This window comes from Papilio xuthus, unplaced genomic scaffold (genome assembly GCF_000836235.2).
Source record: "Papilio xuthus unplaced genomic scaffold, Pxut_1.1 DF829758.1, whole genome shotgun sequence".
NCBI lineage: Eukaryota > Metazoa > Arthropoda > Insecta > Lepidoptera > Papilionidae > Papilio > Papilio xuthus.
The window spans coordinates 1946112-1970682 of record NW_013528891.1 but is presented as its reverse complement, the minus strand read 5'-3'; the positions used below and the strand labels follow the sequence as shown (position 1 = coordinate 1970682).

At 33.4% G+C, this 24571-nt stretch overlaps 2 protein-coding genes across 5 annotated transcripts in view; one reads left to right on the top strand and one right to left on the bottom strand.

Moving 5' to 3' along the window:
* Positions 1 to 1184: 1184 nt before the first annotated feature.
* LOC106113151 (solute carrier family 2, facilitated glucose transporter member 8) lies at positions 1185 to 22830 on the top strand. 4 transcript variants are annotated; one of them, XM_013305906.1, is made up of 10 exons: positions 1185 to 1803; positions 1967 to 1983; positions 12773 to 12937; positions 16813 to 17042; positions 18853 to 18969; positions 19320 to 19526; positions 20115 to 20247; positions 21089 to 21318; positions 21725 to 21919; positions 22075 to 22830. In XM_013305906.1, the coding sequence occupies exons 3-10, from the start codon at positions 12856 to 12858 to the stop codon at positions 22342 to 22344; spliced, it is 1464 nt and encodes a 487-aa protein (XP_013161360.1). In that variant the 5' UTR covers positions 1185 to 1803; positions 1967 to 1983; positions 12773 to 12855; the 3' UTR covers positions 22345 to 22830. The 4 variants fall into 4 exon arrangements, with proteins under 4 accessions (XP_013161360.1, XP_013161355.1, XP_013161348.1 ...); XM_013305901.1 differs by lacking the exon at positions 1967 to 1983; XM_013305894.1 differs by having other exon boundaries at positions 1185 to 1983.
* A 1044-nt stretch (positions 22831 to 23874) lies between these two features.
* Gmppa (GDP-mannose pyrophosphorylase A) overlaps positions 23875 to 24571 on the bottom strand; it is a 5780-nt gene continuing 5083 nt past the window's right edge. The window contains exon 9 of the mRNA XM_013306049.1: positions 23875 to 24394. Within this exon, the coding sequence (XP_013161503.1) occupies positions 24294 to 24394 (101 nt within the window). The 3' untranslated portion in view covers positions 23875 to 24293. The remainder of the gene's footprint in view (positions 24395 to 24571) is intronic.

Genomic DNA, 24571 nt, shown 5'->3' with positions numbered 1-24571 from the left:
TACAAGCCGTCACCCGCGACTCCGGATCATCATCATCTCACACACATACATCTCACTGTAAGTCCCCACCGAGGGGCTCGGAGCCTACCCTAAGTTAAGGGTGATTAGGCCATAGTCAACCACGCTGGCCAAGTGCGGGTTGACTTCACACATGTCTTTGAATTACTTCTCAGATATGTGCAGGTTGCATCACGATGTTTTCCTTCACCGTAAGAACGTCGGATAAATATACAAATGTAAATCGGAAATCGAAAAACACATTGGTACGTGGCGGTATTCGAACCCAGGACCTGCAGATTGCAAGTCAAGTGCTTGACCACTGAGCCACCGACGCTCCTCCGCGACTCCGGGTGCGTGGAATTAAAAAACATAGTAGCCTATGTGCTCTTCCAGAATATGTTCTGTATGTGCCAAATTTCATCAAAACCCGTTAAGCCGTTTCGTCCTTTATACAAAGATCCATTCAAACATTCGCATTTATAATACAAATTAGTAAAATTAAACAACGACGAAAACGAAACAACGTAAACTATCCCAGTATAAAATCTACATATCACTTAGAATATTTGAAATGACATATAACGAATATTTGATTGACATTTAATTCTTCTTATCTTATCTTTCTTGATCTTTAGCTTTACTTTATCTATTTTAAAAGTTGCGACGGTTAAAATACCAACAAAGATCAACCTTGAACAGTCAGTCTGTTTACAAAATATATTAAAAATGGCCTATTTTACGATTTTATTTTAATTTAGAATACGTTCAAAGAATATTTAAATAAAGAATTCACTAATAGAAACCTGCCTTTAATGCCTGATTTATATTATGAAAATGCCAGCACAACAGCGCTGGCATAATGTAAACAATAACTGGCACCAGTGACTCCATTAAATCAAATTTAAAAAAAAGTACATCAATCCAATGAATCGGCCGAATAGGCAAAAATCTCAGTGTGCCGATTACTCGGTAGGCCAATCTCCCCAACAGGAAACACATAAACGTTTAACCGCTATATCGTTAATTATCGTTTTAAGACTTAAAGGAAATAGTAGGCAATAAAAAGTCTGGCTAAATAGTTACATTGAAACTTAACCGTTAAAATAATAGTAGAATAAGTAAGTAAAATATGGCTTCACTTAACATAGGCTTCTATTTTTTGTACAAAAGTATTTCCTACCTGCAAAAGGGTCGTTCCCGCATTTATGTTAGTAACACCTGCTTTCTGAATAATGACGGCAGTAACTTTAATTTAACACAACTAAACCCTCTTTTTTATTTTAGTTTATTTACTGTCTTTTGGGTCAAAATATTACCGGTTATGGTTGTCATATTTACGTGAATATTCTCCCTTATAAATCTTCTCGACTATTACTTCATTTAGTTCTTAGGTACACAGAGAGTTTCTTTCATAAAAACCAACACAACAGTTTTGATTCAACAAATTGTCTTCAACTTCTTCACGTTTAATCACATAAAATGCACTTCAATTAATATTTGGAATTACGTATCAATGTTATTCCTACATTATATGACACCACTTTGTCACCACGCCTGTCTGAGACAGCTTACAGATTTGCTTTAGTGAATGGACGGATACGAACCGAAGCGCGCGCACATCTTGTTCCAATCTTAAAATTTGAATTTCGAACATACATCGTTTATCTTGTGGTAGAATAAAACCTTTTTGGTAAAACAATTTGTATTATTTTTTAAAGTTAGATACAATTTCCAGCCAGTGTTGTTCATTTTATTACATTCTGTGAACCTTGGGGTGACATTCCTGTTTCATGTAATTAATCTGTGAGTACTTTTCGATAAGTTTCTTTTTATGTAAAAGTACTCTTAGTGGCCAGTGACATTGTGAAGTTGTTACGTGTTTTTTTTATTAAGAGAAGCAATTAAATTATTATATTTATTTTTTAATTATAATAAATATAAAAATTTATTTCGAAAACTAATCCAGGCTTATATTCCATTCTTGTAAGTATATTTTTATTAATATTTTTACGATATATTTTTTAATCGTGATTTGCTATATTTTACCCTAATAAAAATGGAAACAATATAATGATTATCTTAAACTTGGTTTTTACCCCTGGGATTTTTTATCTATTCAAATAATATATCAAAATATCGATTGCACAACAATTCTATTTTTTTTGTCAAGGTGTTTATTTTCCATTACATTTGTTATTCTGATCACGCAGAATAAATTAGTGTGATAACATTAACAATTAAAATACGTAAGCTATACAAATATTAATGCAAAGTTGCATATTTTAATTAGGAATAAATTGTAAATAGTTAAATTTTATACGATATTCTTATTTTAAATGATGACCATAGATTAAAGTATCAATTTTTATTATTTCGAAACACTGACAATCTTAGTTTTTGTGGTTAGCATATATCAGTATACAAGCTGTCCCCGCGACTCCGTCCGCGAATTAAAAAATAAAAGCAATTATTAGCCTATGTGTCCTTCCAGACTATGTTCTATATGTATACTAAATTTCATCGAGATCCGTTCAGCCGTTCTGGAGATACTTTCAAACAAACATCCAAACGTTCGCATTTATTATATTAGTAAGATTAGTAAGAAGTACATATATCTACGATAGTTATTATTTTTTTAATTGGATTATAAATTTTTAATCAATAGATTATATTTAATTTTAAACTTTTTAAATTATTGTGATTGTGGTTTGTCTTATGAGAAAGACAAGCGTGAGATGTGATGTCATGTAACACCGTTTGTCATCTATACTTGAGTTTTTGTCATGTCTTCATGAGCTTCTGTCATGTGATGATAAAAATCTAAATAAAAATTAATTCTAACACAAAGCAATATTTATAAATATGCATTTTATTGTTTAAATCTCCGGAAAAATATAACATTGATAATTTAAAAGTTGGCGAATAATTTAAATTAATTTTCCTTTAATAATAATATTAAAGTGTTCAAAATATATGCGATGAAATACAAGTGGTGTCGTGGGAAATGTTTTTTTTTTATTTCAAATTGATTCAATCTGCTTTTGAATTTATTATATTTAATTTTGCATTAATAATATTATAAATGGAATTTTTATTACAATATTAAGATAGATGTATCTTTTAATAAAAGATATCTCTAAGGGCGATCTTTTGCAGCTTTATTGTCAGTTTGGGCTGAATTATAACCTAAAAGTATATTTTTATTATTATACTGATTATTCTCGACAGAAGCCAACTGGGATTAGTTTTGATATTGTACAGTAAAATACCGGTTAAAAATTATTAAAAATTATATAAACTACGGTCATTTACTCTTATCGGTGAAAAATAACTTGAAATCGTAAAACTGCGATAAAGTTTTTCCAATTGAAATATAACGTTTTGTAACCGCTTAACTGGTTTCATTATTCAGTGAATGTTGCGTTAAAATTTGATATGAAGATGTTATAATAATTATTTCAATGCAATGAGAAATGCTTTGATATTTATTGAGTCAACGATACTATGCGACATTTAACATAATGAGTCCGTGTGAATAGGTTTTAGCATATCCGGCGCCCTTAGGGAGATTTTTGAGGGGCTCCACAGGCGTCCCTTTTATATTTTTGGCGCCTGTCGCGCCCCTTTATGATGGACGCCCTGGGCGGTCGCCCCCCTTTGTCCTACAACGCCGCTACTGCCGGCGAATGCTGTCTTAGTAAATATTAGCAAACGTTAGCACTGGGCATCGAACTTAAAGTTCGTATTGACATCACTTAAGACGATCGTATACTGAACTACTGCGACTTTATCTAACCGTGGGATTACACTGTCCTATCTTGATATTACCATCTCAGTAATTCTCGTACAAATAGAAAGAGATAGTGATATGTTTGTTCAGTTGTTTTATCAGTATAAATCTACGGTATTATAAACAGTACAAACGTCTCCATTCATCTTTGTTTATCGTATGCATAGAGTAAGCGTTATTTGTTTTTTTAATACAGTATGTACTAATATTTATTTATGTAGAGAGTTGATCGCTGACATGTTTGAATGTGTATAATAAAGACGGACAGACACACTGTCACCAGACTGTTTGTTTATGAGTTAGCTTTTAAATATTTTTTTTATTAATAACTATATGTCGTCCGCGCGGAATTAAAACCTCATTAGTATCCTATGCGTTATTCCAGACAATGTTTTACATGCATGTCAAACTTCAGCGAGATCCATGCAACCGTTCTGGATATACCTTCAAACAAACATCCATCCATCTAAATATTCGCATTTATAAATTAAGTAAGAAGTGAGATAGTTGTAGTTATCAATTTATCATCATCATCATCAGCTCTCTATACGTCCCCACCGAGGGGCTCGGAGCCTACTCTAAATTAAGGGTGATTAGGCCATAGTCAACAACGCTGGCAAAGTGCGGGTTGGTTGACTTCACACATATCTTTGAATTTCTTCTCAGATATGTGCAGGTTGCATCACGATGTTTTCCTTCATCGTAAAATCGTGGGATAAATGTACATATGTAAATCGGAAATCGAAAAACACATTGATGCATGGTGGGATTCGAACCCACGACCTGCAGATTGCAAGTCAAGTGCTTGACACCTGAGTCACCGACGCTCTATCAATTTATATTACGACATATTTCGAAATAATTGAATAAATTGAATAATTTGTTACTATTATGCGGAAGATAATACATTTGTATTGGAAAATACGAGCCGTCTTGTGAATTGTGAATGTTAAATTTTATTTCGTTGAATAATCTTTCGTCATATTTAAATCAGTGTTTCGTTCCGTTGTTTTTCCCTATTTCATGTTCAAAGACACATAAATAAAAGAAAAAAAAACCGTGATGTATATAAAGGAAGTAAATAATGAACTAAATTAATCACGTATTTCAGTTTACAAGAGTTTGTAACCTTGTAAATGACATATGCAAGTGGCAATTATACGTGACAATGCGCAAAAAGTTACATGAGTTGTTGCGATGCAAATATGAAAATTACGTACTTTTTAATTTAAGCCAGGGCCCACTGCGTATGAATGATTCCCTACGATCTGTAAAATTGTATTCTTCGCAGCAACTCACAACGGACGAAAAGAGTTACATGTTGAGATGTGGCCCTGATAGGTTTGATCTCTTAATAGTTGTTACTGTTTTCGTTAGATGGTTTGAATTGCAAACCGTCATAATTAGAGTGGTACTACAACTTTATTTAGTTGCAGCGAGCCGAAATTCACAGAGGCTGCGTACAGATGTGAGGAAGACGTTTGAATATTGATGTTTAGTTACGCGTTGATATTGCACTGTTTATCTATGGTTTTTTTTATTTGTCATTATTATGTTTTACTTACTGTTATTATAAAATATGTTATCGTGTAAACTGTACGGATGTCATGCAGTTGTTTTTTTTTTAAACTTTCGTATATTAACTTTGTATGGTGCTATGCTGATCATTAACCAAGTCCGTCAGTGGAATCCCTACTTTACAAAGCAATGCGGTAGTAGCTGCCATGTTTATCTCGTTTATGGAGCAATATGTTATCAGGTTTAATATTATAAATTCCTTATGATTTTCTTAGTACCATTATAAGCGATCTGTGTTACGATAACTTGAGATATTTTTTTATCTATAGTAACGGTAACCTTGTAGTTGGTGATCGGGTTTGATATATTATTTTATAGATTAACTAGCAGCTGCCCGCGATCGTCCGCGCGGAATTAAATGTCTAGTAACCGGGGATAATGTCTTTTAAACAGTAAAAGAATTTTTCAAATCGGTTCATTAGTTTCGTAGATTATACAATGCAAACAATCAAATCTTTCCTCCTCACATTAGTATCTAGACTAGTACACCTTTAAGTACTGATAGGGTTATTGAATGTGTACATACTCCTAACGTAATAAATTCTTGTTAAATTAATGATTGGAATCAAACCCAGGCCTGCTAATATTGTGAGTAAAAAATGCAACCGTAATCCGCAAGGTCATCGACACTGAGGAATAAAACAAGTTCGAGCGAACGAGTGAAAGTTTGACATAAATTTTATCAATAGCCAAACAAAATGTACAAAGTTTTGCCGCGCGGAATACTCGTTTGGCAAAATACTCTTGTATTTGTAAATTTAAACTTAAATACAAATATAATAGTAACTTATAGCGAATAATACGGGAAAATATTTGCCATAATTTACGATAACAATATCATTAGAATACCAAATAAACGTTTATAAATACTTTATTAAATTCGTAATTTTTGTTTATGAAAATTAATTTGCAATTTTAATCGTAAAAAAATATGACTAAGTTGGATTTAATTTGACTAATATTCTAAGTGTTGTGTTTTGTGGTATTGTGGAGTTTTGTTTTTGGGTGTATCTTGGATGATGGTATGCAAGCATACAGTTATATGCGGAAATGGATGGCGTACTACGAAATTAGGTAATAATTACTATATCTTAATCTGACTAATATTATAAATGCAATTATTTGGATAGATGAATGAAGGGGAACTGTTTGTTTGAAGGTATCTCCAAAACGGCTGCAAAGATCTAACTGAAATTTGACATAGATGTAGAACAGTCTGGAAGAACACATAGGCTACTAATATTTTTTTTTTACTCCCGCGCAGACGGATTCTCGCACGACAGTTCCTTTAGTACAAATATTCGACAAAAAATTAAGTGTATAAAATTTTATAATTCAAAAATTTCTGGTAAAGAATATAAGGAACGAAGATTTAATAAAATATTATTGACAATTTTATTTATAAAAGTAAGCAGATAAAATTTTAAAATTGCAGACTAACAGATTAAAAAAACGATGTTTTGTAAAAAAAAAATATTTTTAAAAATTTATTACATAAATAGTAAACATTCCTATAGTTTTATAAATAAAATATCACGCATGTTGTCAATGTGATAGTGACGTAAATATTTCGGCAATACCGCGTAAGTTTCCTTGGCTGTATGGTTACGGGCGTCATTGCCGCCATTTTGGATGACCGATGACTCACTCATTCATCGTTCATTCCGCACACGTGCCCCGAATTTTAGTGTCGCCCGATTGTAGGTTACGTGTAAACTTTGTGATTAAAAGTTTTAAACAACACTCTTGAGATTTTTTTTATTCTAATAACGTTATTTCGTAGAACACAACGTTTAGTATTTAGTATAATAAACGGGGAGAAGCGTGAAAGTGAATACGTACTGAACAAAGAAATGTTTGATAAAAAAGGTACATTTAAAAAAACACTTCTTACTATTTATTGTATATTTTTTTTATTCTAAATTGCTTTTTATTATGATGTTTATTCATGTTTTATTTTTTTTAAATATTTTTTTCGACATCAAACTATTTTTAAACGAATTAGGGTACAGTTACCTTGGACAGTTCGTGACCGAATGAAGTTAATTTCTGAGCATCTGACATTACGAAACATGTTTGTGACGTAGGAATAGGAACATAAATGTCGTAACTGTGGGTTCGCTGATGTGTGTTGCAGTGGAATTTGTCTCACTTATATCAAAGAGAAAGAAAGGGATGGAAATATACAATATAACTGCAGCGGAGTTCAAGGCAACGTTAACGTATAATAATCGGTTATGAATTAACGTTATGTTTTGAACTTTACCTTAAATTATGGTTTAACTTTGCTTAGCAAATTTAGTATTTATCGTAGTAGTTATTTTTGATAGTCTTCTTAAATCAATAAGAAATACTTTTTTGTTGACACGTAAATGTAAAAATGTTTGTCGTCCCTGAAATAGATTAAAACACTTCCCGGATTGTGTTACAGTACGACAAAGAATAATATTATAAATAGTATGTTGCTAAGAATCTTAATGTATTATCGGTTTTAAAAATACACTCCCTAACTAACTAGCATATATTATGCTAAAACTGCCGGATGTGTAACGTATGTAGGAAGCAAAATAGATAAATTGATATACAGATAGATAAATAGATAGATTAAAGTAGGCACAATCAATTGACTAAAACTAAATTAAACGCCCTAAATATGGACAAATGGTATTATCACGCGATCTCTTTCAAACAATCTTGTAAAACAAGAGATGGATAGCGTAGTATCTTCTTAGAAAGGGAAAAAGGATTTGATAGTATAAAGAAGTTGAATCATTGATGACCATAAAAAAAAAACTAACCGTGGGTTTGTGACACCAATAGCTGTCTAAAACATGTCGTAATCCCTGTCGCTATCTTTGTCAAAACATAAATAACAATGTTTTAAACGGATATTCTGGTCATAAGAACTCACGGTAAGAAAGTGAAACGAGAGAGATGTACTGTGTCGAATACGAATTAGTCATCTTTATCGAGTGACAATTATGGGTAAGGTAACAAAACGAATAGGTATACTAGAAGACTGAACAGAAGAATTAATTACTAATGCCTAGATTGATAGATGGATGTTTGAAGGTATGTCCAGAACGATTGGACGGTTCTCGATGACGTCATACATATCGAATATAGTCTGGAAGAACACAGGCTGCTGATATTTTTTTTTTAATTCCGTGTGGATGGAGTCGCGGGCGATTGCTAGTATGTTGAATAGCTTGGTGATTGTATGTCATAGGAAAATGATATACAAATGGTGTTCGATTTGCATACTACGTTAGATACTTCGTTAATGTAACCATAATGACGTTTGGAACCGATGTAAATAATTCATTACGTGAACTGTTTTAATATCAACTTTACATCTATAAATTATTTATCTTTATTCAATATAGTAGATGCCCAAGACTTCGTCCGCGTGGAATTAATAGTAGTAATAAATATAGGCTATGTCACAAACAAACAATCAAACCGTTCCTTTTTATTAATATTAGTATAGACGTGTGATTATTTATTGAACAGATTTTTTTAACTTTTGCTTGATTGGTAGATATTGCTTCCCAAAGGGATTTTTATAGCGTATAAGGCTATAAAAAAAGATAGATTTTTTAGTTTTAACATAAAATATCATAGATAAAATCACAGTACTGGAATAAACTTGATGTCTAATCTTACTAATATTATAAATGCAAATGTTTAGATGAATGGATAAATGTTAGATGGTATCTATAGAACGACTGCATGGATCTCAATTAAATTTGGTATACATGTAGGACAAAGCCTGACTATGAATTAACTTTCAATTCAGCGTGGACGGAGTCGCGGGCGACAGATAGTATTCTATAAATCTATATATATATATATAAAAAAAGTCGTGTTAGTTACACTATTTATAACTCAAGAATGGCTTTACCGATATAGCTGAAAATTGGTGAGGAGGTAGCTTAGAGCCAGGAGACGGACATAGGATACTATTTATTCATATTTAAATGCGAATGTTTAGATGGATGTGATGTGGTTGGATAGATGAGTGGGCTACACTAATTAAGGTTTTTTGTATATCCACGCGGACGGAGTCGCGGGCGACAGCTAGTATGGTATAAAGTATAATTTATATGTATCTAAGAAAATTTATTAAGAATGTCTCAAAACTTTTGTCACTGAGTGTACATTTCGCAAGAGATGACGTCACGAAATGCTATTAGTTCTCGTGTTTATACGTATTGTATGAAGTTTAAATGATTTTATATGCCTGTTGTGATTTACAGACATTTATTTGTACCATGATTATCACGCCGATGTAACAAGAATGAACTGACAATCACATATATATTATATTGCACAATCATTATGTATACGCTACTATGTATATAAATATTAACAGGCAGGCGACTAGCTGTAAAAATTTAGCCAAAGTTACAAGGTTTATAAAACCTTGTACGCTAACCCTACCGTCTGTGAGGTAAGGGATTTTTATTTTGCTGGCTGAAAATATAATTGTCTGTCTTACTAATATTATAAATGCGAATGTTTAGATGGATGGATGTTTGTTTGAAGGTATCTCCGAAACGAATCAACAGATCTTTATGAAATTTAGTATGTAGAATATAGTCTGGAAGAACACGGAGTCGCGGGCAACCGCTAGTGCGGATATAAATTCGAATGTTTACATGGATGTTTGTAAGAAGGTATCTCCTGAAAGGCTTTTGACTAAAATTTGACATAAATATAGAACACATAGTCTACGAATTAAATTTAATATCCACGCAGACAGACACGCAGGCGACAGTTAGTATTTCATAATTAGAGCGAAAAATTGCCAGACAACATAGCATCAGTAATGCTAAGAATTAAAAGCTTCAAGGTAAAATGTAAAAATGAAGATTGGTGGTCAAGCACTAAACACAAAAATAGCAAAATTGCATAATGCCATCCAAATAGTTACCCGATGAATAAAGTTACATCTGTTGTTGGATCTCTTAATAGATATGATGGGACTTAACCTCGGAATACTACGTTACTCTGTAATAAGTAGATATGATAACAATTAACCCAAACATAACCTTTATAATTTTACTAGTAACTTTATATTTTTGTGTGTGTGTTTCCGGTATGTACATGTAGTCATAACAACTTTAAAATGGGAACAATAAGTGACCTCCTTAACGTTTAATTATCAATACTACAGTTTGTTTGCATTGAATAGACTCCGAAACTACTGAACCGATTTGAAAAATTCTTTCACTGTTGGTAAGCTAAACTATCCACGGGTGATGTAGGCTATTTTTATTACTAGAATTTTATAATCCCATACGAACGAAGTCGCGGACAACTATTAGTTAAACTACATTAGTACGAATTTAGACCTTCGCACTTTTGATTTAAGACACGTTTTTGAATGGAAACATGGTCAGTACAATAAGTAATACATTTTTACATCGAAAGGTTAGCTCATCAAATCCCAATCAGAGCTACAGGTCAGCGTACCAGATTTTTTGACTTCCAGATCATTGTAATTTTGTCAATCAATGACAAAGTTCATTATTATTCGCCAATAAACGGAAGTCTACAACTTTCGCTTAAACTACTTTCTATTCACGACTTGTCAGTCGATACGATATAAATAATTAAACTAACGTCCTATATTGGATATCTATAAGTACTAAGTAATCTAAACTAGTCTTCTAGTCTCCTTGAGAATATGAAAGGAGGTTTGATATAAAGTTTATAAGGAAATAGAAAAACGCAATAATACAAAGAGACTAGTACTTTTAAAGCTTGGAAAAGAGTTGACAAACATTACTTTATATCAAAATTTATTCGACTCTTACTAATATTATAAATGCGAATTTTTGGATAGATGGATGTTTGTTCGAAGGTATCTCCAAAACTGAATTGATCTCGCTGAGATGAACAAGTGACATATAGACTATTTATTAAGTTTTTTTTTGAGTCGCGGTCGACAGCTAGTTTTGACGATACGAAGGCTATTGTCACAATCGTGCTAGGCCCACTGATGATTTTATTACACGGATATGCCAAAAGTCAAGGAACCTGTTCTTGCTATTTTGCGTCGTAATCAATAGACAATCGTGATATTGATGAACATCACGTTTTGGAAATTATAAAAAAATCAAACGAGCATTTTTCTACAATACAGATTGTCAATTTTTTTTCAGTCAAAACTTTTCTAGTTTCGGTGAATCCCCTGTTCATGTTTTGTTAAATTTCTTTTATATCTTGTGAACGGTAATCTTTATTTCCCGGCATCATACGCATCCACCGGGGCTCGCGTGGAACCCGGAGCGTTCACCCGGACAACTTTGGTCATCTGTTTATATAGCTAATCATTGTTGTAGAATAATATGTCTTCTAATGTCGCTGCTCCTTCTAATACTAGACGAAATATGTGTTGCCTGTTTCAATTGTATAAACTTGATTCATTGAAAACTCCTCAATGACATTAAGTGCAACCGAGTCTATAAATCTCCAGAGAAATACGCCGAGGACCAAATGTTGAACACCTAGTTCGTCATTATCTTATAAAGCAAGAATATTTTATTGCAAATTAAATATCTTACTTATTACTAATATAAAATCGAATGTTTGGATATATGACGGGACAGATGGATGTTTGAAGGTATCTCCTGAATGGACTCATGCATCTCGCTGAAATTTCGCATAGATGTAGAACATAGCTTGGAAGAACACATAGGCTACTAATTATGTTTTTTTTTAATTCCGCGCGGACAGAGTCGTGAGTTACAGCTAGTTATAAATATTTATGAGTTCCACAAGTTTCTAATTGTGTAAGCTCGTCTAGTTTTTTACAAGACTTTAAATTCTTTTGTTATCTAGTCTGGTGTCGAGTTATGCACGTTTTTCTGACAATAGACAATTAGATCCGAGCGATGCTGGGGCAAATCGATATATTACGGTCGTTAAGAGATTAACATTAATACACATTAAGCGTTTACAAACGCGCGTTTTGGAAACGCGTGGTAAGAACTATCGTTTCTATGACCATATATTCATACAGCCAAAGTGCATATGGCCAGTTTTTTATAATTTTTTTTTGCTTAATCTATGTTATCCAGAAACAAAATATGTACAATAGGTTACTTCAAAATTTTTAACCTAGCTAGTTAATTTTAGACATTATTAATTAGAATCCTTTAGCGCAAATGGCGCGCTTTCATTACAAAGTCAAGTGTTAGAATCATTAGTGAGGGGACATAAACGTCGGCATTTTAGTAAGGCTAGTGTTGTGTCAGTACATTGACACAGTTTCGATTTTCTTCCTAACATTAGAAGGATGAACGCATCCATTTGGTAACGACCAAAGAGTCCGGTTGTAATCGCCGCGTGCGTTCTTTCAGTTATGGCTTATTTTTAATCTATATTCTTTTTCAGGTACAACGGACAGCGGATACGATGCGCCGCTGATCCAGCCAGTAATAGCGGTGGTCATACAGCCTGAGACGGAGTCGGCAGCGATGCTCGCCGTTTTGCCTTTGCGATGGCTCGACAGAATCAAACATGGCGGACTCGCGAACCAGTTCTTCATGGCTTTAATGGGTTAGTTTTTTTTGCTCGAATGACAGAAAAGTCATAATTCATCCAACAAATGTACAGTTTAAAGAGTGAATAACCTCGACAAAATGTTATGTTTATAATGTTTTTCGTGTACGTAAAGTTGTTTTTATGTTTGTTTGTTTTTGGGTTTGTTTGTATGTAACTTTGTGACAACCAAACCGACTGAACACATTTTGACGAGTGAGGTGCCATTCGAATCGTCTTTGCATGACTGTCATAGGGCTTACAGTCAGTCGCTTTTATATGTAAAATTCGTTTTATTTACGCGATCTCATATTTTCTCTTCTTAAAATCGAGATATGTTGTTTACGCTTCGTTTCATGGAGTCGTAAAAAATTCAAATGATTCCATTGTTTTGTGTCGCGTTCCAATTTCAAATGTTATTAAACATGTGTCCAGTAAGACAGCTATTGTCACTTGTTTATTCTTTTACGAACAAGTTTTCAGCCAGCGACTTTTTTACTTTTTAATTGGAAGGCAAAGATGATAATAACAAGAATATTTAGCATAATTTTGGATGTATTTTTGGATGAATTACAGCATAAATAATTAGAAAAAAAATTTACAAAAAAAGTAGAAAACAACACATTCACTGTGGGTTTCTGACACCAAAATCTCTGTATAAACAGGGATGATGATATATTTATACAGAGATTTTAATGTCATAAACCCACGATTAGTCAGATTTCTTGCTTTGTTTCGTTCTCTGCGAAAACATAAATAAAATAAAGTGTTCTATTGCGGTATTTAGACAATGATTTTCCTTAAATTGTTTGTATAATAAGTTAAATTGACAGTAAATAATTAAATACATAATTGCAAATTACGACTCTATCGCTACAGAGTCTTGACCCTAAAGAAATTGTAAAACAAGTCGATGAGTCACATGTTCAGATGCTCTCGAAACGGGTTTCCCCTTTGCAGTTATTCTGGGCAAAGTGAAAAGGGACCAGTCCAGTATAAACAAGTTTGTCGATGTACTTAGAGGAAAGTTTTGCAAATGCTATACTGTTAATGTCTTATTATTAAAATACGTACAGACTTGATCGCACTAGACTAGGTTTAGTCGAGTACCAAGTAATTTACTAACTAAACATGTGTGAACAACAAAAATTGAATCGAGTTGTCGTAGGTTATTCGAGTCGATCCTTTTACGTTCTATTATTTGGCGAGTAGCTTACTCGATCTACTACTAAACCAATTTGAACCGGGCTGATTATTGTTAATCGAAGTTTGAGTCAATTCATTAGTTAACGTTAACATTCTTCTAAAACATCACTCGAACTCTTAAATTGATCAAATTACTAGCCTAATTCGAACTTGACTTTACTACCGCCATCTCCCTAAAATAAATGCATAACGTTGGGTTTCTGAGTCTAAAATGTACGTATAAAAAATATCGTAAACTCTGTCATTATCTTTGACAAGACTAGTAGTCTCAGAGGGTTTTTGCTGTGATGTATCGTAAATTCGAATCGATATGGTATTTTTTGCCAATAATACGCTAAAAAATATTACTTTCGTAACATTAAACTGTCTCGACCTATTTATTAAAAACCACGAGATGACTGTTAATTATTTTTAGCTTAAACTTATTATCAAACAGAGATAATGTTATAATAATAGTAAAAAAAACAAACAGTTTCCTGATACGACTATTACGACAGAACTTTAATATCTTGTGTCTTTGTTACCGGTTATATCTGGTTTGAACAAGGTTTAACTGACATACATGTCAGTGACATAGAAATTTAACCCTGACAGTTGCTGAAAAACATGTCACGTCTCATCAATAACAATCCGATAACATTAACGAAGTAACAGCCCGAGCCGAGGCTGCTGAGGGAGCCCTCGAGTCTTGTTACTCTTAAACGAGGCTAAGCGCCATCTGCGCCCTCCTTAACTCCGGTGAAGCTCGTAAATGCCTCTTCAAGGCAAACGGTCACAACTCAGTAATAAAAAAAGTGTCCTCAACTTTTATACGTCATTTGGTCAGTAAATGATGAATAATAATAATAATGATTAGGTATCTAGTTCAGTACCCAGATATGAATTACAAAACTTATATGTTACTGGCTGTCTATCTGAATTAAAAAAGACCTAATTACCTATGTGTTCCAGACTATGTTCTACGTCTATGGCAAATTTCAGCCGGATCCGTTTAGCCGTTCTGATATTCAAACAAACATCTATCCATCTAAACATTCGCATTTATAATATTAGTAAGTTAGTAAGATTTGTAGAAGGTTTTCAGTGGTTTACATCTACATTAATAATTATAGATCAAGAATAACTGATTTGAAACCAAATAAACCTTACTTACATCATCATCATCATCAGCTCAGTATACGTCCCCACCGAGGGGCTCGGAGCCTACCCTAAGTTAAGGGTGATTAGGCCATAGTCAACCACGCTGGCCAAGTGCGGGTTGGTTGACTTCACACATATCTTTGAATTTCTTCTCAGATATGTGCAGCATCACGATGTTTTCCTTCACCGTAAGAACGTCGGATAAATGTACATATGTAAATCGGAAATCGAAAAACACATTGGTACATGGCGGGATTCGAACCCAGGACCTGCAGATTGCAAGACAAGTGCTTGACCCCTGAGCCACCGACGCTCTACATACATTAAATTAGCATTAGCAATTTTATAGATTTTTTCCACGCAAAACATGCATTGATTTATAACAAAACTACACGTAATTTTATAAAGTTCCATTGATTCAATATAAATTGCACATTTCTATCATATTTTGAATAACATAAATTATTAATTATGGACATTAATTTATTTCCTTGTATGACCAGGTTGGTCATTACAGTATGTCACGTTTTTTTATAATCTATATGTAAAAATCAATTAATGTCCGTCAGTCTCGCTAAAACTCGGGAACTTCTGAACGGATTTATCTTATCTTCTAGGTCTAGGTAAGGTTTAAAAGGTGAGAAAATTTGGAATAATTGCCGAGAACTAATTAAGTTCTTTTTTTCATTCTCCGTAGACGGAGTCGCGGGCGACAGCTAGTAGAAAATATAATCATTATGTAACAACGATTACATTGATAAAGACGTTTAATATTTATCTTAAAAACTACAGCAATACTTTATTTATTGAGCTCAAATTAATTTTAACACATAAATAATTAATACATGATGATAAAAAGAAGACAACTAGGAATAATTTTAACTTCATGACTTATACAAAATTATCTTTGTTGTAACATCATCGTACTAATTGAGTACCATAGTGTTTGTCTATCGAATTATAATTGACTAACTGTCGCCTCCTACTCCATCCGTGCAATAAAAAAACTTAGTCGCTGTTAGGAAAAAAATCCGACAGTGTGCCGGCGTATCGGCGCAACACTAGCCTTATTAACACGTTAGCTGCCAGAACGATTTTTCGAAAAACGGATTTTTTTTATTATTTTATTTTTGTCCTAAACCATTTGAATGGGGCCTTGCGGGTCACGCTGTATACAACAATTCGATTGAAAAGCCACAGCGAGGTGTTGAATCGAAGTATGGCTTGTCGAAGTCCGACACGGCCTGATTGAAACATTAGCTTGTCCGACATGGCAGCTAACGTGTTAAAATATCAACGTTTATGTCCCGTTACTAATAAATCTAACACTTGACTCGGTAATGAATGCGCGCCATTCGCGCCAAATCATTCTAATTAATAATGCCTTAAAGTAGGCTATATGTTCTTCCAGACTATGTTCTACATCTATGCCAAATTTCATCAAGATCCGTTGCGCTGTTTGTTATGCAGATAACTTCTGACAAACATTCATCCGTACATCCAAACATTCGCATTTATAATATTAGTAAGTTCTTCTCTTGTTCCAGTGACGATACCGGTGTTAAACTTCGGCATGCTGATGGGATGGCAGTCTCCAATGACTCCTATCCTTCAGGACCCTGGCGGCCCAGCACCGGAGCCAATCACAGATGACACTATATCCTGGATGGCGTCTATTACATTCTTCCCGCCGATTTTCTGTGGCTTTTTAGTGGGCGATCTCGCTGATAGATGGGGTAGGAAGTTGACAACATTGCTGACGTCACTCATGCTTGTGGTAAGTTTTAATTAATCACATTAATTAATTATGTTAATTAAAATGATTACTAATCAATTAATTAATCAAGTGTCGAAATATTTCTGTACATTGAAATCGCTTTAAATCTTTCCTATAATATTAGTATAATCATTGTTACTGTGGGATTTCTAAAGTAGACAATTTGTGTCAATACAAATTTTAAAGTGGAATTACACGGGTTACTGTGGATTTCCGAGACCAAAATCCCCTTTTAAAATATATTGTTATATCTTTTTTTTTTCAAAGATAATGACAGAGATGACGATATGTTTTATACATAGATAGCTGTCGCCCGTTACTCCGTCCGCGCGGAATTAAAAAAAACCTAATAAGTAGGCTACATGTTCTTCCAGACTATGTTCTGTATGTGTACCAAATTTCATCATACGTTGAGCTGTTCGGGAGATACAATCAAATCAACATCCATCCATCCAAGCATTCGCATTTATAATATTAGTAGGTTCAGAAATCAACTGTTAGTGATACAGACAAGCTTTGTATATATCAAGTTTGGATTTCAGGTACTTGTATGAATGAGACCAATCAATATTGTATACAAAACATATCAGTGTAAATTATACTTAATTATCTAGAAGTTTAGATTGCAATTCGCTTGTATCGTCCATTTGTAATCATTAAACTTGACATAAATCATTAGCAGTTGTAACCAACGGTTACTAGTAATTCTAACGATAATTATCAACTATAGTCCGACAAAATAATCTGGCTCGATGTGGTTCTGTTGTCGCGATTACTTATGTTAGGGACTTAACCAATTGTCTATGTGTTTATTCAGACTATGTTCTATAATACATCTATATAAAATTTTATAAACTTATATGAAAACGGCAAAACAAAACAAACAAAAGAGATTGGGGTATGGGGGAGAGGGTTGAATAAAATCTCACGACATCTCACCATTGCAGAAAATTTAAAAGAACACCTCACGTAATTTATAGACGAACACGATAATTTTTTAACATCTTAAACCTTCTTAGAAAATCAAACATTAACAACTTTTTTATTGGCAATGCCACACCACCTGGTGCGTTATAAAAAGTCCCCCCAACTTCTAAGAACGTATACTTATCCGGTTATGTTCGATTTAAGACAGGTTTACATAAGGACATTAACCTTGCGGGTTACATTCTCTTGTAATAAATACATTATTCTACTTATTTCAATTAATATTAATATAGAAAAGTGGAGTTATCTAGTCATATAAGAGGCGTTGCTATCGAGATTAGGAGTGTAAGAAAATACATGGACTTTACACAGCCACCTTTCAGGTACAAGCTTGTGAGGGATTGGGAGTATAAAATCAGGTGTAATCACCAATGTATCAGCTCAGTTACCGTGGGTTTCTGATACCAAAAACTCCGTTTTAAACACGTTGTTTTGTGAACGATAATGATGGAGATGACGATATGTTTATAAAGAGATTTTGGCAATAGAAACCCACAGTTAGTTATGCTTATAAAAAATACTAATACGCGTTACGAAAGCCAGATTATTTAGATCTTATTATCTTACGTATCTTACTAATGTTATTAATGCGAATGTTTAGATAGATGGATGTTTATTAGAAGGTATCTCGTGAACGGCTACATGGATCTCGGTAAAATTTGGCATAGATGTAGAACATAGTCTGAAAGCACACAAAAGCTACTCAGTTTCTTTTTAATTCCGCGCGAACGGAGTCGCGGGGGACAGCTAGTATGATAATAAAAGGTAGTTAAGTCATGGATATTCTTTCATAATTATTCTTATAAATATTTGTTTCTTTTAGATTAGTTGGGTTATAACCCTATTCTCGCTACGGCCCTGGGCTCTGATAGCGTCGCGAGCGGTCGCGGGATTGGCGTGTGCTGGCTGTTACGTCGTCACTCCACTTTACTTGAAAGAGGTAAGTGCAAATAGAACATCATGCCATAATAATTGTTCCAGCTTTGGGAAGGCTCGGCACATTTCCTTCTCCAAGCCTGTCTAAGCCCAATTAAACAAGTAAGCTTGCATCTTTATTTTTGTAACTTTTATCGACTGTTGCATCGCAATCCCTATTAATAAAAGAGGCGTCTTAACACATTAAATGCCAACGCCTGGTGAGTTTATTTTCATACCATAAAAATCGGCACGGAACATGTTAAGAGACTCTTTTGGAATCATCGTCTTTATTCTTCCTTAAGAATCGGCTTATTAAGTACTCTTTAATACGTAATTTATTTTGGATAATAATAACTTAAGATGTACTTATAGATAGCGTCTGACAACGTGCGTGGTGCGTTGGGATCTCTCTTCATCCTGTCACAGAACCTGGGCTACCTGGTGGTCTATGTTGCGGGAGATGTACTGTCCTTTGCTGCAGTCATGTGGCTGTGTACTGCTGTACCGGTGATACATATGATAGCATTCTTAGCTATGCCAGAAACACCCGTGTTTCTTGTCAAACAGGGAAAGTTTAAGGTCAGTTAATAAATGTATTCGATTACATTTTATTATCATAAAGGTAGAGTTTTTGCTCCGTTTTTAAGTACAGTGAAGTGTGTTGTGAAGTTCAATGTTACTAAGATTTTTGTGCTAGAAAATTAAATTGTAAAGATGGAATATAACGCGTTTAAGGGCATGATGACAAAAAAAATAATTAAATTCAGTTAGCTCTTACAAACAAAAAATTACATGTGGCAAAATCCGCGATGTTTTTGTATCCTTAAATATATTATTCCTTGAAGTAATTTAATTGAGCACGATTTTGATTTTAAAATCGTAAGGTTTTTCCCCTTATTTCTTATTCTTAATACTACCAGGAAAAAAATGGCTAGCAAAATGTGAATCATTATTCAAAAATTATATTAATTGATTTTACAGATAAGCAAAAAATACATATAGAAATATACTCGCTTATTTAAAGTAACTAACAAATATTTAAATTCTGACACAAATACTATACACAAAGATTTTAATAATGATTTCCATGTTTTTTTTTTAGTTTATGACTAGTTTAGTTCACAAACTTTTATTATTAATTTGTGTTAATTATAATTATATTTCTAGGAAGCCAGAGCTACTTTAGCATGGTTAAGAAATACGAGCGTAGAAGATAAGGATTTAGAAGAAGCAGTACAACAGTTAGAGAGAGAAGAGGAAGTTGCTAAATCTATGAAGAAAGCAAGTTGGAAGAGTTTAGGTAATTTTTCCTTACGTCATAGCTCTGTGGGCCTAGCACGAATATTTGAGACAATCTCCTTACATTAAGGACTATCTTACTGATATTATAAATGCGAATGTTAAGATGGGTGGATGTTTGTTAAAAGGTATCTCCGGAACGGCTGATAGTTCTCACTGAAATATGGCTTACATGTAGAACATAGTCTGGAAGAAGACGTAGCCTACTGATTAAGTTTGTTTTTAATTTCGCGCAGACCGAGTTGTGGTTAACAGCTAGTAATATTACAAATGCGAGTGTTTAGATGGATGGATGTTTGTTAGAAGGTATATCCAGAACTAGTGCATGGATCTCGCTAAAAGCCAACACATAGGCACTATTTTCATATGCCGTGCCAACGGAGTCGCTGGCAACAAACTAGTATCAATATTTTAATAGATAAATATTTTAAATTCATACCTTAGTTTACTTATTTATACGGCTAATTATTGTTTGTTGTTTGACCTTGATAATTAATTCAATTGGCCATTGTAACTAAGTGCAGTTCTCATGAGAACAGACCGATAATAATCGGTTTAATGCCATTAAAGGTGGTCGTAGCTTGCAATGCAATCAAACGACCGAGTTAAACTGCCACTCAGAGTTAAATGAAAAGCCATACCTTTAATTAACACTAAGTTTGTAACTGATTTTGGCTGGAGGGCTTGTATTAATACACATTTTTGTCTTTCTTTTATCAAATAGATTTAATTTTGTATAGAATATTCAAGAACATTGGAAACAAATCCTGTTTCGGCTCTTTCTTGAATTAATTTAATTTCCTGATATTCCAAGTATAAGCAATCTTTTTTTTTATTTCCAGTGCAAAATAAGACAACATTCAAAGCATTCCGAATCTCACTAAACGTGATGCTGTCACAAGAGACATGCGGATACCTCGTGGTGTTGATGTACGCGGGATCCATTTTTGAACAGGCTTCGGAGTCCATCAGTCTAAAACTGAGCCCCAACAAACAGACCATTGTAGTGGGCGCTATACAGCTACTAGGATCGATTGTAGCTAGCTGTATTGTGGAGAAAACTGGAAGGAAGGTATGTATCAATTGGTCCTTCGAGTCGGATGACAGTTTTCTCGTAAAGCAGTAAAATTCAGTTTTACCCAATAGCATACTCAACTTACCATATTATAGTTACGATGCAAGTTTTATTCCATCGTCATGACAGTTCTTCCGTCTATCTTAGGCTCCAGAGCTCGCATTCCTCTGGCGCAGTGATCCAAAATCTTAGGCTCCGACATAAAAGAGCGCTATCGCTATCTCGTTCTGTCTCCAGCCTGCTTAAAGCACCTGGCCTTAACTTTTGATAATTACTGCTGGCATAGAACTGGCATAATGTAAACACTAACACGCCAGTTCCATACAGTTTGTGCCAAGCCAGCACTAATGTCATACTGTACTGGTATAATGTAAACCAGGCTTAACATCAAGGACTTTTCCAGTGGCTGTTGGCAAGTACATCATTTGTGACTGGTCTATCAATGCTGGCGCTGGGCGGTTGGTTCTATATCACATCGTTGTCGGTGTGGCTGCCGGGCTGGTTACCAGTGCTGGCGATGTGTCTCTGCATCTTCGCTGATGCTGCTGGCTACCAACCAGTACCTTACGTGATCACATCTGAGCTGTTCTCTTTCCAGGTAACAATTATATATTTTATGATAAGCTTGATTAATTTTGACAAACATATTTATTTTTGGTATACTCAAGTCACATAGGTGCTGCTACTTTACTATAAGAAAACTTTCAAAAGGTGAAGTTATAGAATTTAAATTGTTTTTTCTCCTGTTTCCAGCATCGTGGAATGGTGACGTCATTCGTCAGTAGCGTGGACGCCTTGAGTGACTTCCTCCAAACCAAAGCATATGACCCCCTTCTCAAATTACTCGGCATCCATTGGGTGTTCATTATGTTCTCTATGGTATGCTTCCTTGGTACATTCTACACCGTTCTGTACGTACCAGAGACAAAAGATAGAACCATAGAGGAGATCTATGCTATTCTAGAAAGGAAAAAGGAGAAGAGGAAAGACCCGGAAGCAGGAAAGGAAACTAGTAGACTTTAATAGACTTTTTTTTTTAATTTAGATTGACTGTGCCTTAACTCGAAGATACTTAATAAATTATAGATTAAATAATGTATTTTAATTTATATTTATGTTTACAGTATTAAATGAAACTAATTTTATCAATTTTATAGCATACCTCCACTAAAAGGCTTTTTGAATTACCCGAATTATTTGGGCTACTGTGATAGTTTTTAATAAAATGCTATAAAATTCATAAAATTAATTTCAATTATATTTAACGTATGAAAAATAAACTAAAATATTTAAGAATAAGATCATCAAGAATGCATTTTTTTCATCATTTCATCATTGCATGAATAAAGTCGTCCGAAAAGATATAGAAGGGGATAAATCGTCATAAAATTTAAATTATAAAAAGTTCCAGTGTGACTTTTTTAATCTGTCAAATTTTGACAGATTCATGTGATAATTATTACGAATTATTACTATTAAAATTAATGGTATTATTAGATTTAAGTTATGTCTGAAGGACAATAAAATTATTTTATTAAAAAGCTACGCTTTTATTTATATTTATAATCCTTTTTACGAATCAACTCTCAAAAGGAGTTTTTTTTTTGGCAACATTTTGAAGTTTTTTTTTGTTAACGCGGGGAGTGCGTTTATGCAACATTTTGAAGTCTACGTGAATATTATTTTGATGAATAAGGAAAAAGGTATGGGTGATTACCATCAGAGAAAAAAATAAATTAATAATTACATAAATTTTATTTAATTACATTTGTCTTATAAAAATTACATTGCAAAAAAATTGTGCAAACTTTGGTACAAGTAAAATTCTTTTTTTTAAATATAATTCTATACATTTAAATTCTATTTCTTTACAAAAGTATATGGCGTATATCCAATTTACCTAACCTATGTCACAACCAGTTTTATGGTGTATAAAAAAAAATTTTCTTTCTTCTTTTCTTTTTTTAATAAAAAAATTTGCAGATTTTTTTTGTAAATTTACTAATATTTCTTTTACCATTCCAACTAAGCTCTATGCTTGTTTTAGGAAATGGTTTACGACAATAGTCGAATATCGGGATTCGAACCCCCGACCTCGTGATCGGGAATACGTACTCTTAACCATTAGGTTATTGACGCTTAAATTATTTTGAAAGTGAAATTTTACGAATCTAATTATTTTAAGGTTGATTGTTTCGATTAATTTCCTAAGAATTATTTATTTAAGATATATAAAAAAAATATGGATAAAAAATTTGTATTTCTTTTAAATAATGGTAAAACAGACATAGGTGGAGTAAAAACTTAATTTGTGTGTTTAAAAAGTAAAATTAACACGATTAAATTTTAAAGTTCATCAAATAAACCTTATATTAAATTAACGATAATAATAATATCTTTACCATTAACACGATGATATGAACAAAACTTACTATATTACTAATATTATAAATGCGAATTGGATGGATGGATGTTTGTTTGAAGCTATGCCAAAACGACTGAACGGATTTCGATGAAATTTGGCATACATATAGAACATAGTCTGGAAGAACATACAGGCTACTAATTAAGTTTTTTTTTTAATTCCGCGCGGACGAAGTCGCGGGTCACAGATAGTACATAAATATATCAACGTATTAATGGAAAAGAATTCTGGTAGCCACATGCTCGTTTGGCATCTTATAATATAAAAAAAATGTGCTTACAAAATTTAATATAAATATTATACAGTAAATACATATTAATATAAATTAGGAAATTAAAAATCGTTTTCATATCCACTCTTAGAAAAGGATGTAAAATATCCCTAAAAAGGGATAGAGTGTACTCTTAGAAAGGGATAGGATAAGCTTTATCCTTTTCTCACGTCTTTTTGATATACTAGTCACTTAACACATTCAATGCTACGAATTTGCCTGTCAAGTTAACTATCACGTCGCTATTTTAGGTCACTATTTTGTATACAATAATGATTATAAAATAATTTCATGTTTGAAACTTCTGGTGAGCAGTTTGTGCGGCAGTACTATAGAGTTAAGTAGTATAGTCTCACCGGGAACTACAACGCCCGCACCTTTGGAAATACAATTAAAGATATTTATCCTCTATCCAAATAATATTTATAGATAGGGATAGGGACCAGGGATACTTTTAGGATAGGGATACTATTCGGAAAGGGATACTATTTGGATAGGGATACTATTCGGAAAGGGATACTATTTGGATAGGGATACTGTTTGGATAGGGATAC